The 12,670-nt window shown below is 41.5% G+C and overlaps 1 protein-coding gene across 13 annotated transcripts; it reads left to right on the top strand.

The window, feature by feature from the left end:
- On the top strand, positions 1–8,592 carry LOC106397845 (tetratricopeptide repeat protein 38-like). Of its 13 annotated transcripts, none has more exons than XM_048758542.1 (14): positions 1–473; positions 548–700; positions 772–870; positions 944–1,045; positions 1,129–1,272; positions 1,353–1,447; positions 1,530–1,659; positions 1,744–1,851; positions 1,952–2,058; positions 2,135–2,186; positions 2,263–2,352; positions 2,456–2,540; positions 2,649–2,707; positions 8,318–8,592. In XM_048758542.1, the coding sequence occupies exons 1-14, from the start codon at positions 339–341 to the stop codon at positions 8,399–8,401; spliced, it is 1,443 nt and encodes a 480-aa protein (XP_048614499.1). In that variant the 5' UTR covers positions 1–338; the 3' UTR covers positions 8,402–8,592. The 13 variants fall into 13 exon arrangements, 8 of the variants coding, with proteins under 8 accessions (XP_048614499.1, XP_048614498.1, XP_048614500.1 ...); XM_048758541.1 differs by having other exon boundaries at positions 3–473; positions 2,643–2,707; XM_048758543.1 differs by having other exon boundaries at positions 5–446; positions 2,643–2,707.
- The last annotated feature ends 4,078 nt before the right edge of the window (positions 8,593–12,670 follow it).

Genomic DNA, 12,670 nt, shown 5'->3' with positions numbered 1-12,670 from the left:
CCTTGATCATTCCTGTCGTAGTCATTGTCTTCGTGGTCACCGCCACCGGTAAACTTAACCGGTTTAATATCTGGTTCGGTTTTATAATCCCACATGTAGAGAGAGAGAACGGATAATTCGTTTATCCAAAAAAGGCGAGAGAAAAACCAAAGTGCAACACGTCACATGATCCGCAAGAGACGAACTCGTGTTACTTGAATGATTGATGGAAACAAGTAAAATGCAAATCTCGCTGTCTCCTTCATGTTTTTATTAAAGCTCTGTCTTTTTTTTTTCTCTTAAATTTCTCTTTAAAATGGACAAGACACTGAGATGTGTCCGGTGGGGTTACGAGGTTAATGCCTCTTCCGATGAATGCATCAACGCAATTGACTCATACTTTCATCAGGTTCCTCTTCGATTATCACCCTTTCATTGCAAACTTAACAAAGACAGAAGATTTTATGGTTCTGATGTGCTTTCTCTGGCTCTTGGTGCTTAAAGTTTCGATCTTTGTAATATGATCATCTCAGTGATTCTTGTTTTGATCGTGTATTTTTTTGGTCAGGTTCTTAGTTATGGGAGGAACTGGAAAGTGATTCTAGAAGCACCACTCGACGACAAAGATTGTGTCTTGGGCAACGTTTTAGCTGCTCATTACCTTTCCTCATCGGATCATTCCAAAGCTAATACCTATGTTGAAGCTGCAAGATCCAATATTGTGAGTCTTTTTTATATATTCACTGCTTTCTAGTTCTGGTTCTTTCTTAGTATCAAATCATTTTTCTTCAGGAACAATCTACACCTTATGAGAAAGCTGTGTTCGAGGCTGTTAGTTATCTCATCTCCGAGGACAGGGATTATGACTTGGCTCTTGAATTGCACACCCAGGTTGGTTTCTTACTTACCTGAAACATTATTACACACTCTTGTTTTTATCTCTGAGCCGTTGTGGTTTCTGTAGCTACTTCAAAGATTCCCCAAGGATCTGGCCTCTCTGAAGAGAGCACAGGTGTTATGCTTCTACATGGGACAGCCTGCTCCCTTTCTGAGTCTTGTTCAGCAAGTAAGTACTTAAGTCCACAGCGAATGATCAGATTCACGGTCTAAAGGCTATTAAAGTTGATTGTATCTGCTTAATATTTGTAGGTTCTACCAGTGAATCAAGAAGAGAGTTACATACACGGTATGCTTGCCTTCCCATTGTTAGAACTTGGTCGAATGGAAGAAGCTGCGGCAGCTTCCAGAAAAGGCTATGAGATTAACAAAGAAGACGCCTGGGCACATCACTGTGTGAGTACCTCAGACAATGTTATTCTCTGTTATCACTCAGTAGCTCTTTATCTATCTTGTACTTTTTGTGTTTGTTGCAGTTGTGTCATGTTCTTCAACATGAATGTAAGTTTAAAGAAGCAGTGGAGTTCATGGAAGAACTCTCAGAATCTTGGCAATCTTGCTCATCCTTCTTGTAAACCATTTTCCTGAAGACTCATCACATACTGTAAACATTATTATTTTTTATTTCTCAAAACATGTATAAAAATGGTCAGGTATACACACAATTGGTGGCATATTGCTCTCTGTTACTTGGAAGGAGGGTCACCAATGAGCAAAATAGAGGAGATTTATGATAATCACATCTGGAAAGAATTGGAGAAAGGCGACGCTGTTCCCCCTGAAGTAAATTCTCTTTTGGATTTAGGAACTTTTATGCTTTTACTTCCCTCTAATCCAAATCCTCAAAATGTCTGCACTTCTAAATAGGTTTATCTCAATGCTATTGCTTTGTTATTGCGTTTGGATGTAGGAGATGCTCTCAAAGGTTCGTTTGAAGACCGTCTTAAACTCCTTGCAGCTCGTTTGACTGATCAGGTAAGATATTCACTAGTGGGATGATATGTGTGTTCTTTTGTTCAATGGGATTTATTGATATTTGGAATGATCAGTTAGTTTCTCTGCTTTAACATCTTAGGAAAACTGGTATATGTCATGGCACCTTGACATATTGATAGTTTGGGCACTGGCCAAGGTTGGAGAGACTTCAAGAGCTCGTGAATTACTCGAGGGTCTGAAGCTCCGGTTAGCGTGAAATTTATGTTAGTCTGTAGTTTCTAATTGATACCAGATTTGCTGTGAACCTGTGTTGTTCATGCAGACTATCGAAGATGAACAAGAAGAAACAACAAGTGATGCAGAAAGGGATTCAGGTTTGTTCCCACGTCTTTAACCGTCTTCTCTGTTCTTACAACTCCTCAGTATCAGTCTTGTGTTCTTTCGTATTAGCTCGGAGAAGCTGTGTATGAATACGCAAAGGGTAACTACAAACAGGCTCTAGAACTACTTGGTTCAGATTTTAACGCTTTTGGCTACAAGGTAAAACAAATCTCTATCAATTAACTCAAAAACTATCTGAATCAAACACAGTTGATTATTTATTTATTTTTGTCTATAATTGTTTGATGGTTGATGATGATAGATCACTGGGGCATCAGATGAACAGATTGATGTTTTCAACGAAATGTGGTGCCAGTTGCTCCTAAAGACAGGCCAATCCAAGACTGGTACGGCTTGTTTGTAGATTTTTAAGTTCAGTTTCATTAAATAATTATATTGTTTAGTATATAACAATGAACGGTTTTGGCTCTGATGTATATATATGCAAGCCAAAGAAGTGATAAGAGAGAGGACCAAGGTCAGAGATGGTGTTCCTTTCATGTGGCGTTTGCTGGTAAAATATAACAATGCATTCTAAGGCAGTAACTCTGTTACGACTACTCTTTTTATCTTTGTAAATAACTTAGATTAAGAAAATACTCAAGGTTTTATTGATCAAAAGACAAACTCTAGAAAGGACACATGAGTCACTCTCTTTACATGAACTTGATGATCAAACCACTCGATACCCTACTAGACAAACTCTTGTGACTATATAAGGAGATATTCCTCAATCGTCACTAAAGTATCCGATCCAACACCCCATGTGCGTCGGTCTCCTTATCCTAATGCCACCTCATTACTTCTTACCGTACTACTTGCCCGCCAAGTTCTCTATTCTTTGGGCTTTTACTTTATTAGTCTTCAAGGCCTCCTAACACTTGCGAGTCCTCCTCGAGTACTGATATATGATAGGTGGGTGTCTTTCCTCATAAGTAACGTTCCCTCCCGCTTCCAAACTGACCTTGTCCTCAAGGTCCAAGCCAGGGTACTGCTCCTTCATTGTCGACTTCCATTCCCATGAACAATCATACTCGGGCATTCCCTTCCAACGGACCAGAACTTCTTGTTGACCTGTCTTATCGTTGACACGAGTATCCAGGACCTCCTCTGGTTCCATCTCCAAAACCCCATCTTGTGTTAGCTGTGCCGGTAACTGCGTGACTGTGGTGGCGTCTCCCACGACCTTCTTTAGCTGCGAAACGTGGAAGGTGGGATGCACCTTGGAGTCTTCTGGTAACTCTAGCTTATATGCCACCTTCCCCACACGAGCCTTTATCTCAAACGGCCCATAGAACCTCGCAGAGAGTTTCTCATTGACCCTGCGCGCTACTGTCTGTTGTCGGTATGGTCTGAGCTTGAGATAGACTCGATCTCCCTCTGCAAACTCAACCTCTCGTCGATGCTTGTCAGCCTTCAGTTTCATCACCTGCTGCGCTTTATGCATGTCTTCTTTCAACAAGACTAACATGCGATCCCTCTCCTTCAATCATTCCTCCAACTCAGCATTGTTAGTCGACCCCGTTTCATACTTCAGCAAGGTTGGAGCTTCTCTCCCGTACAGAGCCTGGAAAGGCGTTGTCTGTATATCTGAATGGAATGAAGTGTTGTAGCTTAATTCTGCCCAAGGTAAGTACTTAACCCACACCCTGGGCTTCTCACTCGCATAACACCTGAGATACGTTTCCATTCCCTTGTTTGTCACCTCAGTCTGCCCATCTGACTGTGGGTGATAAGTTGTGCTGAGGTTAAGAGTGGTCCCTGATAGTCTGAATAACTCCCTCCAGAATGCACTAGTTAACACCCGATCTCGATCTGATACTATGGTTATAGGGAACCCGTGCAGCCTCACAATCTCTTGCACAAACTTCACTGCTACATCAACTGCTCCAAAGGGGTGCTTCATTCCAATAAAATGTGCGTATTTGGTCAGCCTGTCCACCACCACCAAGATTGCGCTAATACCTTCTGATTTTGGTAATCCTTCCACAAAATCAAGAGATATGTCTTCCCATACCTTCTCAGGCACTGGCAGTGGCTGAAGCAACCCGCTGGGAGAGAGCGTGGAGTATTTGTGGCGTTGGCATACATGACAAGCGGCTACGTATCTCCGTATATCACTCATCAATCCCTCCCAAAAGAACACCTCAACAATCCTTTTCTGTGTTTTGAGTACTCCCCCATGACCTCCTAATTGGCTATTATGGAACTCCCGCATGATCACCCCTGTTAGCGCAGATTGTCGTGGAACTACTAGTTTCCCATTCCTTAGCAGTATGTTCTGAACCCACGAGTATCCCACGTGCTGCGTAGAGTTCTGTTGAATATCCTCAATTATCTTCTTAAGTGTCTCATCCTTCTCCACTTCTCCACTAATCTCCTCCAATTGCACCACTGTTGGTACTGAAACTGCCAACAACTCTGCCACGACTGCTTTTCTGGACAAGGCGTCAGCGGCTTTATTCTCCATTCCCGGTTTGTGGTGGATCTCAAAGTCAAACCCCAGTAGCTTTGTCAACCATTTCTGATACTCCAAGTTAACTTCTCTTTGTTCGAGTAGGAACCTCAGACTCTTCTGATCAGTCCTCACCACGAACTTCCTCCCAATCAAGTAGTGCCTCCACTTTTGTATCGCAAAGACAATGGCCATGAGCTCTCTCTCGTACACTGATTTGAGTCTTTGTCTGTCGGATAGTGCTTGACTGAAGAAGGCGATAGGCCTCTGATGTTGCATTAGCACCGCCCCTAACCCAATTCCAGATGCGTCTGATTCGATTACGAACTGCACATCAAAGTCTGGCATCGCTAGAACCGGTACTGAAGACATTGCTCCTTTAAGCTCCTCAAATGCCTTCCCTGGCTCCACTCCCCATTTGAATTGTTCTTTCTTGAGCATACTGGTCAACGGTCTTGTTATGTCCCCGTAATCTTTTACGAATTTACGGTAATAGCCCGTTAGTCCCAAGAACCCTCTCAGCTCTTTGACATTCTTCAGTTGTGGCCAATCCTCCATTTCTCTAATCTTCTCTCTATCAGCTGATACTCCCTATGCTGAGATAATGTGGCCTAAGTACTCCACTCTGGATGTACCAAAACAGCACTTCTTCAAGTTCGCGTATAGCTGATGTTGAGCCAATGATCCCAACACAATCTCCAGGTGCTTCTCGTGTTCTTCCCTCGACTTACTGTAGATGAGAATATCGTCGAAGAAGACTAACACGAACCTCCGCAGGTACGGCCTGAAGACATCGTTCATTAGGGACTGAAATATCGCCGGTGCGTTGGAGAGGCCGAACGGCATCACGAGGAACTCGTAGTGACCGTCGTGCGTTCTGAAAGCAGTCTTGGGCACGTCTTCCGCCTTCACTCGAATTTGGTGATACCCTGCTCTCAAATCCAACTTGGAGAACACCTTTGCTCCGTGCAGCTCGTCGAGGAGTTGATCTATCATCGGAATGGGGTACTTATCTGCCACGGTTACTTGATTCAGGGCTCGGTAGTCTATGCAAAACCTCCAACTCCCATCCTTCTTCTTTACTAGCAAGACGGGGCTTGAGAAGGGACTACTACTCTTATGTATAATCCCTGCAGCCATCATTGCCCCAATCTGTTTCTCTATCTCTGATTTCTGAGCTTGGGGATATCGGAATGGTCGCACGCTTACCGGATTCTCTCCCTCCTTGAGTGTAATGGTGTGTACCTTTCCCCTCTTTGGTGGTAATCCTGTTGGCTCGCTGAAGACTTGAGCATAAGACTCCAGCAAGGCACTCCACTCTTCTGGAAACACCACTGTGGTGTCATCATCCTCAGCTTGTAATCCTCCATACTCCACCAGCATTCCTTCTCCCTCCTGTTCCATCGCCTTCCAGATTGCTTTCAATGAGACTGCTGCGGTGTGCAAGCTCAGATCTCCAACGAGTTTGATCAATTTTCCTTCCACCTTCAACTTCATCCACTGCTGCTTCCAATTGAAGCGAGTCTCGCCCAAAGTATCCAACCACTGAATTCCTAATATGAAGTTCTAGAGGTAAATAGCTGGTCTTGATTGTATAGCCCTGGACTTGAAGATCGATCCCTTCGATGACTCCTTTTCCTCTGACTCGCACTCCGCCTGCCACTAATACTCCATAGCTGGCCGTTTCTGTCAGAGTCACTCCCATCTTTCTCATCAATTTCTCCGAGATAAAGTTATGAGAAGCCCGAGAGTCGATGAGGATCACCACTTCCTCTTTTCCCATTCTCCCTTTGAGCTTCATCGTTCGTGGAGACGGCAAGCCGACCACCGAGTTCATTGAGATTTCTGCGACCTCGGCGGTGTCTTCCTCCTCCCCATCTCCGTATTCCTCCGTCAGCTCTTCCTCTCGGCCATCGTCGTGAACCACTAGGACCGTCAACTCCTTCTTCACGCACACGTGGTTGCGATCGTATTTTTCGTCGCACTTGTAACAAAGTCCCTCCGCTTGCCATTTCGCTACCTCAGCCGGCGTAAGGCGACGGAATGGAGGCTTCAGACGGTTGTGCGCGAATTGGGGTCGATTTCCTTGTGTCCTAGTTGTGGTGGAGGTATTTCCTGGGCTTGGGCCGTTCTTCGAGATATTGGGCTTAGAGAACGGGGTTCGGCTCGTGGAGAGAATTGGGCTTGTAGCCTTACTGGATTTGTCGCGTGACCTTTCACTCGCCGACTTCGGACTTGTCTCCGGACTGTCCTCCGTCGCCCAGTCCTCCACCAGTTTCGCCGTGTCCATCATCTTCTGTAGGGTTTTAGGCTCAAACATTTTAACGCCGGCTCGGATTCTGGGTTTCAACCCATTCATGAAGGCCATCTCTAGAATGTTCTCCAGTATACCGACGGCGTTTGTCGCTAAAGCGATGAACTCCCGACAATACTCTCGTACCGTTCCCTCCTGTTTAAGCGACAACAGCCTTTCACCAGCGGTGGCGTCGTGGGTCTCTGCGTATTGCTCGAGTAACTGGTGTTTGAGTTGGTTCCAGTTAAGGAAAGGGTTCCGATCTCGTTCCCAACGGTACTAAAGCAGAGATTCGCCGTCGAAACACATCCGTAAGGAACGGAGTTGTTCCTCCTCTGTGTAGTCGCCGACCTCGAAGTACTGCTCGACCCGCAACACCCAGCTTTCCGCGTTTTCTCCGTCAAAAACCGGAAGCTCCAGTTTGCGTTTCGGGGGTTTAGGCTTCGCCGGCGGTGTTTCTTCCAACCTCTCCGACGAGTTCGCCATAGACCCGCTGCGTTCTGACCCACTCTCCCTCTGTCTCATCGGTGGGACGTAGCGTGTGGGTTCCTTCACCGCTCCCGTCGCACTGGTCTCACCGCCTTTCATGGCCATCGGAAGGATCTCGGCGGTATCATGCTGCTTTCCTTTATCGATCTCGAGCAAGTGTTTCTTGGCCTCATCTTCCTCCAGGAATCGTTGCTCGAGTCGCTCGAGTAAGCTGAGTTTTGCCATTCGTTGTTGGATCGCATCAACCGTCTTCTCCAACAACCCTACATGGTCTCCCTCTTGACGTTGTTTTTGTCGTTGCTCCACGACCAATGATGTCAGTTTTCACAGATCTATCTGCAGTTGCTCGAGAGTCTGCTCCAAATCTACTTTCTTCGGCGGCATAGTTCTCAGGATCGGAAAATGCTCTGATACCAAGTTTATTACGACTACTCTCTTTATCTTTGTAAATAACTCAGATTAAGAAAATACTCAAGGTTTTATTGATCAAAAGACAAACTCTAGAAAGGACACATGAGTCACTCTCTTTACATGAACTTGATGATCAAACCACTTGATACCCTACTAGACAAACTCTTGTGACTATTTAAGGAGATATTCCTCAATCGTCACTAAAGCATCCGATCCAACACCCCATGTGCGTCGGTCTCCTTATCCTAATGCCACCTCATTACTTATTACCGTACTACTTGCCCGCCAAGTTCTCTACTCTTTGGGCTTTTACTTTATTAGTCTTTAAGGCCTCCTAACACTTGCGAACCCTACTCGAGTACTGATAGATGATAGGTGGGTGCCTTTCCTCATAAGTTACAAACTCGCATAGCTTTTATCATGTGTCAATGGATTTTGGTGATGAGAATAAACCAATGTTGTGTTTGTGATTGCAGGAGAAGAGTTATACCATGGAAGGCAATGCACAGGCTGAGAGTGCAGGAGATAGAGCTAAGAAGCTGGAATCTTCTTATTTTTAACTCTGCTATTGCTTCTTGATAATAAATTAATAAGGTGTTTACACGTTTCTAAGACAAAAGAGGAAAACCCTTTGGAATAAGTGTGGTGTACATTCTGTTTCAAAGTAAAGAAGAAGCACTTTTACTTGTGGCTATAAGTTTTGTGTAAATCCATATGTGATCTTAATATATATTATAGCTTAAAAGATCGGCCACAATCTGCAATTCTATTAGCATGCTTGGCTCCATTATAACAATAAACAGCCGTTTTTCCTATTGGTATGTTTGCTATTATTACACAGTCAAGTGTGACAGTATCAGGAGTGCATGCATACATTATACAAACTAACAGCCAACTTTGATCTGAAGGTTGAACTGATTACATGAACTAATAACACAACTCTCGATCATATTATAAAGTAATAATATAAAAGAATTGTTAGCTAGAAACAGTGTATTACCACGAAAAATAATAAGCTCTGGCGGATTTTTCTCTAGCGACAGTGTCAGCCATAAGCGGAGGCCAAAATATGGATCTTTTCAGATAGAATTTTCAACGTGCATATGGTCAACTCCTTTTTACACATACAGCCCGTGTATTCGAGAACTCAAGTCTTGGTCTTTTTGTCTCTTTTAAAATTATAGAAGTATCTTAAAAAAAAAGAACGTGTGTATTATTTTGCCAAATTGTCTCTTAGTGACACTTGCTTTTTCTTTTGAATTTTATTTGTAATTTAGTCTAGTTGTAAAATGTATTTTTTTTCTAAGGTTCTGTAAAAGCTATACGACATTTTCGTAATATTAATACGATCAGTATATAAATACGTATTAGTATATTTTTGTGGCAAAACAACTCGAGACTGATAATCATATTGAAATATACAACATTCTAAATGTTATATGTGTAAAGTATATGAAGTAAAATACTACATTTTCAAAACTCGTGTACTGAATAATCCATCTATCTCTCAAAACTAATATTTTTATTCAAATAAAAAACACTAATATAATTATATTTATACGTAATAATTCTCAGTCAAGCTAGGCCTGGGCATTCGGGGTCCCAATCGGATTTCGGTTTTATCCAATCGGGTTTCGGTTTTTCGGGTTTTATCAAAATCACCCCCATTCGGATTATATGAAAGTTTGGTTCGGGATCGGTTCGGGTTCTATCGGGTTCGGGTCGGGGTTAGTAAATCTTCAAAGAACCGATACAACCAAATATACTTTCGGGTTTGGGTCCCAATCGGTTTTTCGGTTTAAAAGTACCTGATTTTACCTATTTTATATCCAAAACATGAGTAAAATCGGTTCTTCAGTTTTAAAATAATTGATTTGTACCTATTTTGTAACCAAAACTTAAGTAAAACCGATTCAAAAATAAGGAACATCAACCGTGATCATTCAAAATCAAACGAAAAGTAAACATATTTACTGATAAAAAGAAAACCAAATAAATAAAAGCATAAAACGAAAACCAAGTTCTCATGAAATGAGAAACATTGTTTAACGAAAACAAAATCAAAATCTAAATACTTCAAGATTCAACGGTCATCTTCAACCATCAACCTTCATGTAATAGAACAAACAACTTTCATGTAATAGATAAGTATTTTAGATGTTCAATATTTCTTAGTGTATTTTGAATACATATTAGGAATTGAGATCATGTTTGGTACAAGATCTTTTCAAGGTTTTGAATGTTTCGGATTCTATCGGATATCCATTTAGATTCGGGTTCGGTTCGGATAATACCCATAACCCGAAATACCACAAAACAAGATCCATTCGGTATTTATGTCGGGTTCGGATCGGTTCGGATTCATTTTTATCGGATCGGATTCGGTTTGGGTTTTCGGGTTCGGTTTATTTGTCCAGCCCTAAGTCAAGCATCAACTCCTTTATTTTGTTAGTTAACAAATAATAACCATAGAAAAAGGAAAGTACAATGCAACGCAATGCAACGCACTTAGACCGAGTTTACCAAAACATGGTGTGCGGAAAGTACCGGGTATGATAAGCCATATGTGATCTTAATGCTCTAGCTTAACAGATTGATATTCAACATTGCTATATGGGCACAATCTGCAATTCTATTATCATGCTTGGCTCCATTGCGACAAATAGCCCTTTTTATATTGGTAGTTTTGCTATTACACAATCATGTATGACAATATCAGGAGCGCATACATCTTAAACCCAACTCTGAACGTGTAGGGACATATAAACTTCGATCAAAAGGATGAACTGATTATACAAACTAAGACAGTCTCCAATGGTTTTACTGTATTTTTTTTTCTTTCTAAAACAGAGTTAGGTTTCACTTCAGTGCTATTCTATTTTAGACTGAGAAACAAAATAATGAAAAAGAAAAACACAAACTACTCTATATATAAAATAAAAAATAATATAAAGTGAAGAATAAATTAAAATACCATTAAAATATTTTTACTGTAAACTCTATTTTAGTATAATGTAATTACAGAAAATAATTGTCCACTAGGAATGGATATTTTTTCACAAAAATAATAGCTATGGCGTCGTTTTCTAGCAAAAATGCCAGCCAAAATATGGATATTTTTTTCCCTACGGAATATTCAAAGTGAGTATGGTTCACTTTCTGTTCCAAAAAAAAAAAGAAAAGGGTTCACTCTTTTTTGCATATACGGCCGTGTGTTCGAGAATTCGAGACTAGGTCTTTGTCTGTCGTATAAACGTATCTTATCATTCTGAACGTGTCACGTGTGCATAGAGATGGCAATTATGGACTTGGGCCTGACCCGTAAAGGATTGTCGCAGAACGGTATTGGGACGAGGTTTTCTAGGCCCGTAAATTTGCGAGCCTCGCGGGACGGGTCTTTGCGGGACTGGACCTTTTGCAGGATGAACCGAAACGGGTCATGCGGGACTACATGAACCCGCATTTTTTTTTTCTTCATTTCTTATTTTACATGAAAAAACGAGAAAGAAAGTGAGAAGAAAGCGATTCTTGTGAATTTTCCCCCAGAAAACATAAAGAGTTCCGGCGATGATGATTCGAGCTTCGGCGTTGACGACTCCAACTCCAGCGATGACGATTCGAGCTCTGGTGGTGTTTTGATTTAGTTTTCGCTTTTTATTACACACAACTATGAATTGCTTTATTACAATGTGATATTTCTTGTTTAAGTTGATTTGTTTTGTTTTCATTACTGTGAAATGGTGTTTTTCTTAAATTAAATTTGGTTACAATGGTGTTGTTTAGGAGAAAAGTTAGTTGTATATCACGTCACTTGTATAATTTGGCAAAATGATTCACAATTTTTTTTGCAATCCAAATAATTAAAAAGAGAGATGGTTTGATGAAGACATACAACACTTGAGCCAAATTATTACCAAGACAACAACTCAATCAGATTCAAACTTAACAAAAGCTTATGCTGGTAACAAAATAAGACTTTTTAACTCAAGAACGCAAGCACAAACGGAGCTTTGTGGCATTTACTTTGATAAGACTTTAGTGAAGCTTAATGAGCTCTCTTATACAACTCTTCTACTTGAACATTCATGAAAGAAGGTGTAGCAGACGGTTTGATAAGGAAGCGTCCCGCGGGATGGTCCGCGAAGGTCTATATATTCTGCGGTACGGGTTTGGACCGACATTTTGAAGACCGCTGTCCGCGCGGAACATGCCCGATATACCCCGCTCTACGACTAAACAGCTACGGTACGGGACGGAACGTGATGGGTAAACCTGTTTAACATCTCTACGTGTGTACTACTTTCCCATATTGTTTCTTAGTGACAACTTGATCGAGTGTACTAACGCATGCTGTAAGGAGACCACTGAAACCCAAAACCAACTAGGGACAACTAAATCGACCACTCTCTTTCTTATCTCGACCACCTTCTTCTTCTTTTTGGTTTAATTAAATCTCTGCCGCATGTTTTAATTCTCTCTTATCTCTACCTCTCTATACTATATATAAACGTATCATTGCGAGTCATAGTGTGATTATAGCAAATATAAGAGAGACTTGTGAATTTTAAAGATGTTGTCTTCTCTACTTTCTTCAATGCTATTTCTTCTTTTCCTGGTATTTTTAATAGAGGAGATTTATGATAATTACATCTGGAAAGAATTGGAGAAAGGCGACGCTGTTCCTCCTGAAGTAATCCTTATTTGGATTAGGAACTTTTATGCTTTTACTTCCCTCTAATCCAAATCCTCAAAATGTCTGCATGTATATAGGTTTATCTCAATGCTATCGGTTTGTTATTGCGTTTGGATGTAAGAGATGCTCTCAAAGG

Source organism: Brassica napus, chromosome C5 (genome assembly GCF_020379485.1).
Source record: "Brassica napus cultivar Da-Ae chromosome C5, Da-Ae, whole genome shotgun sequence".
Classification (NCBI taxonomy): Eukaryota; Viridiplantae; Streptophyta; class Magnoliopsida; order Brassicales; family Brassicaceae; genus Brassica; species Brassica napus.
Note: the sequence above shows the minus strand (reverse complement) of the source record. Positions and strands in the feature narration are given on the sequence as shown.

Coding starts and splice junctions, on each gene's coding strand:
- LOC106397845 (XM_048758541.1), top strand. CDS start 339: ATGCCTCTTCCGATGAATGCATCAACGCAATTGACTCATACTTTCATC. Junction 1,852..1,951: donor CAGCTCGTTTGACTGATCAG/GTAAGATATTCA, acceptor TTAACATCTTAG/GAAAACTGGTATATGTCATG. Junction 2,541..2,642: donor GACAGGCCAATCCAAGACTG/GTACGGCTTGTT, acceptor TATATATGCAAG/CCAAAGAAGTGATAAGAGAG.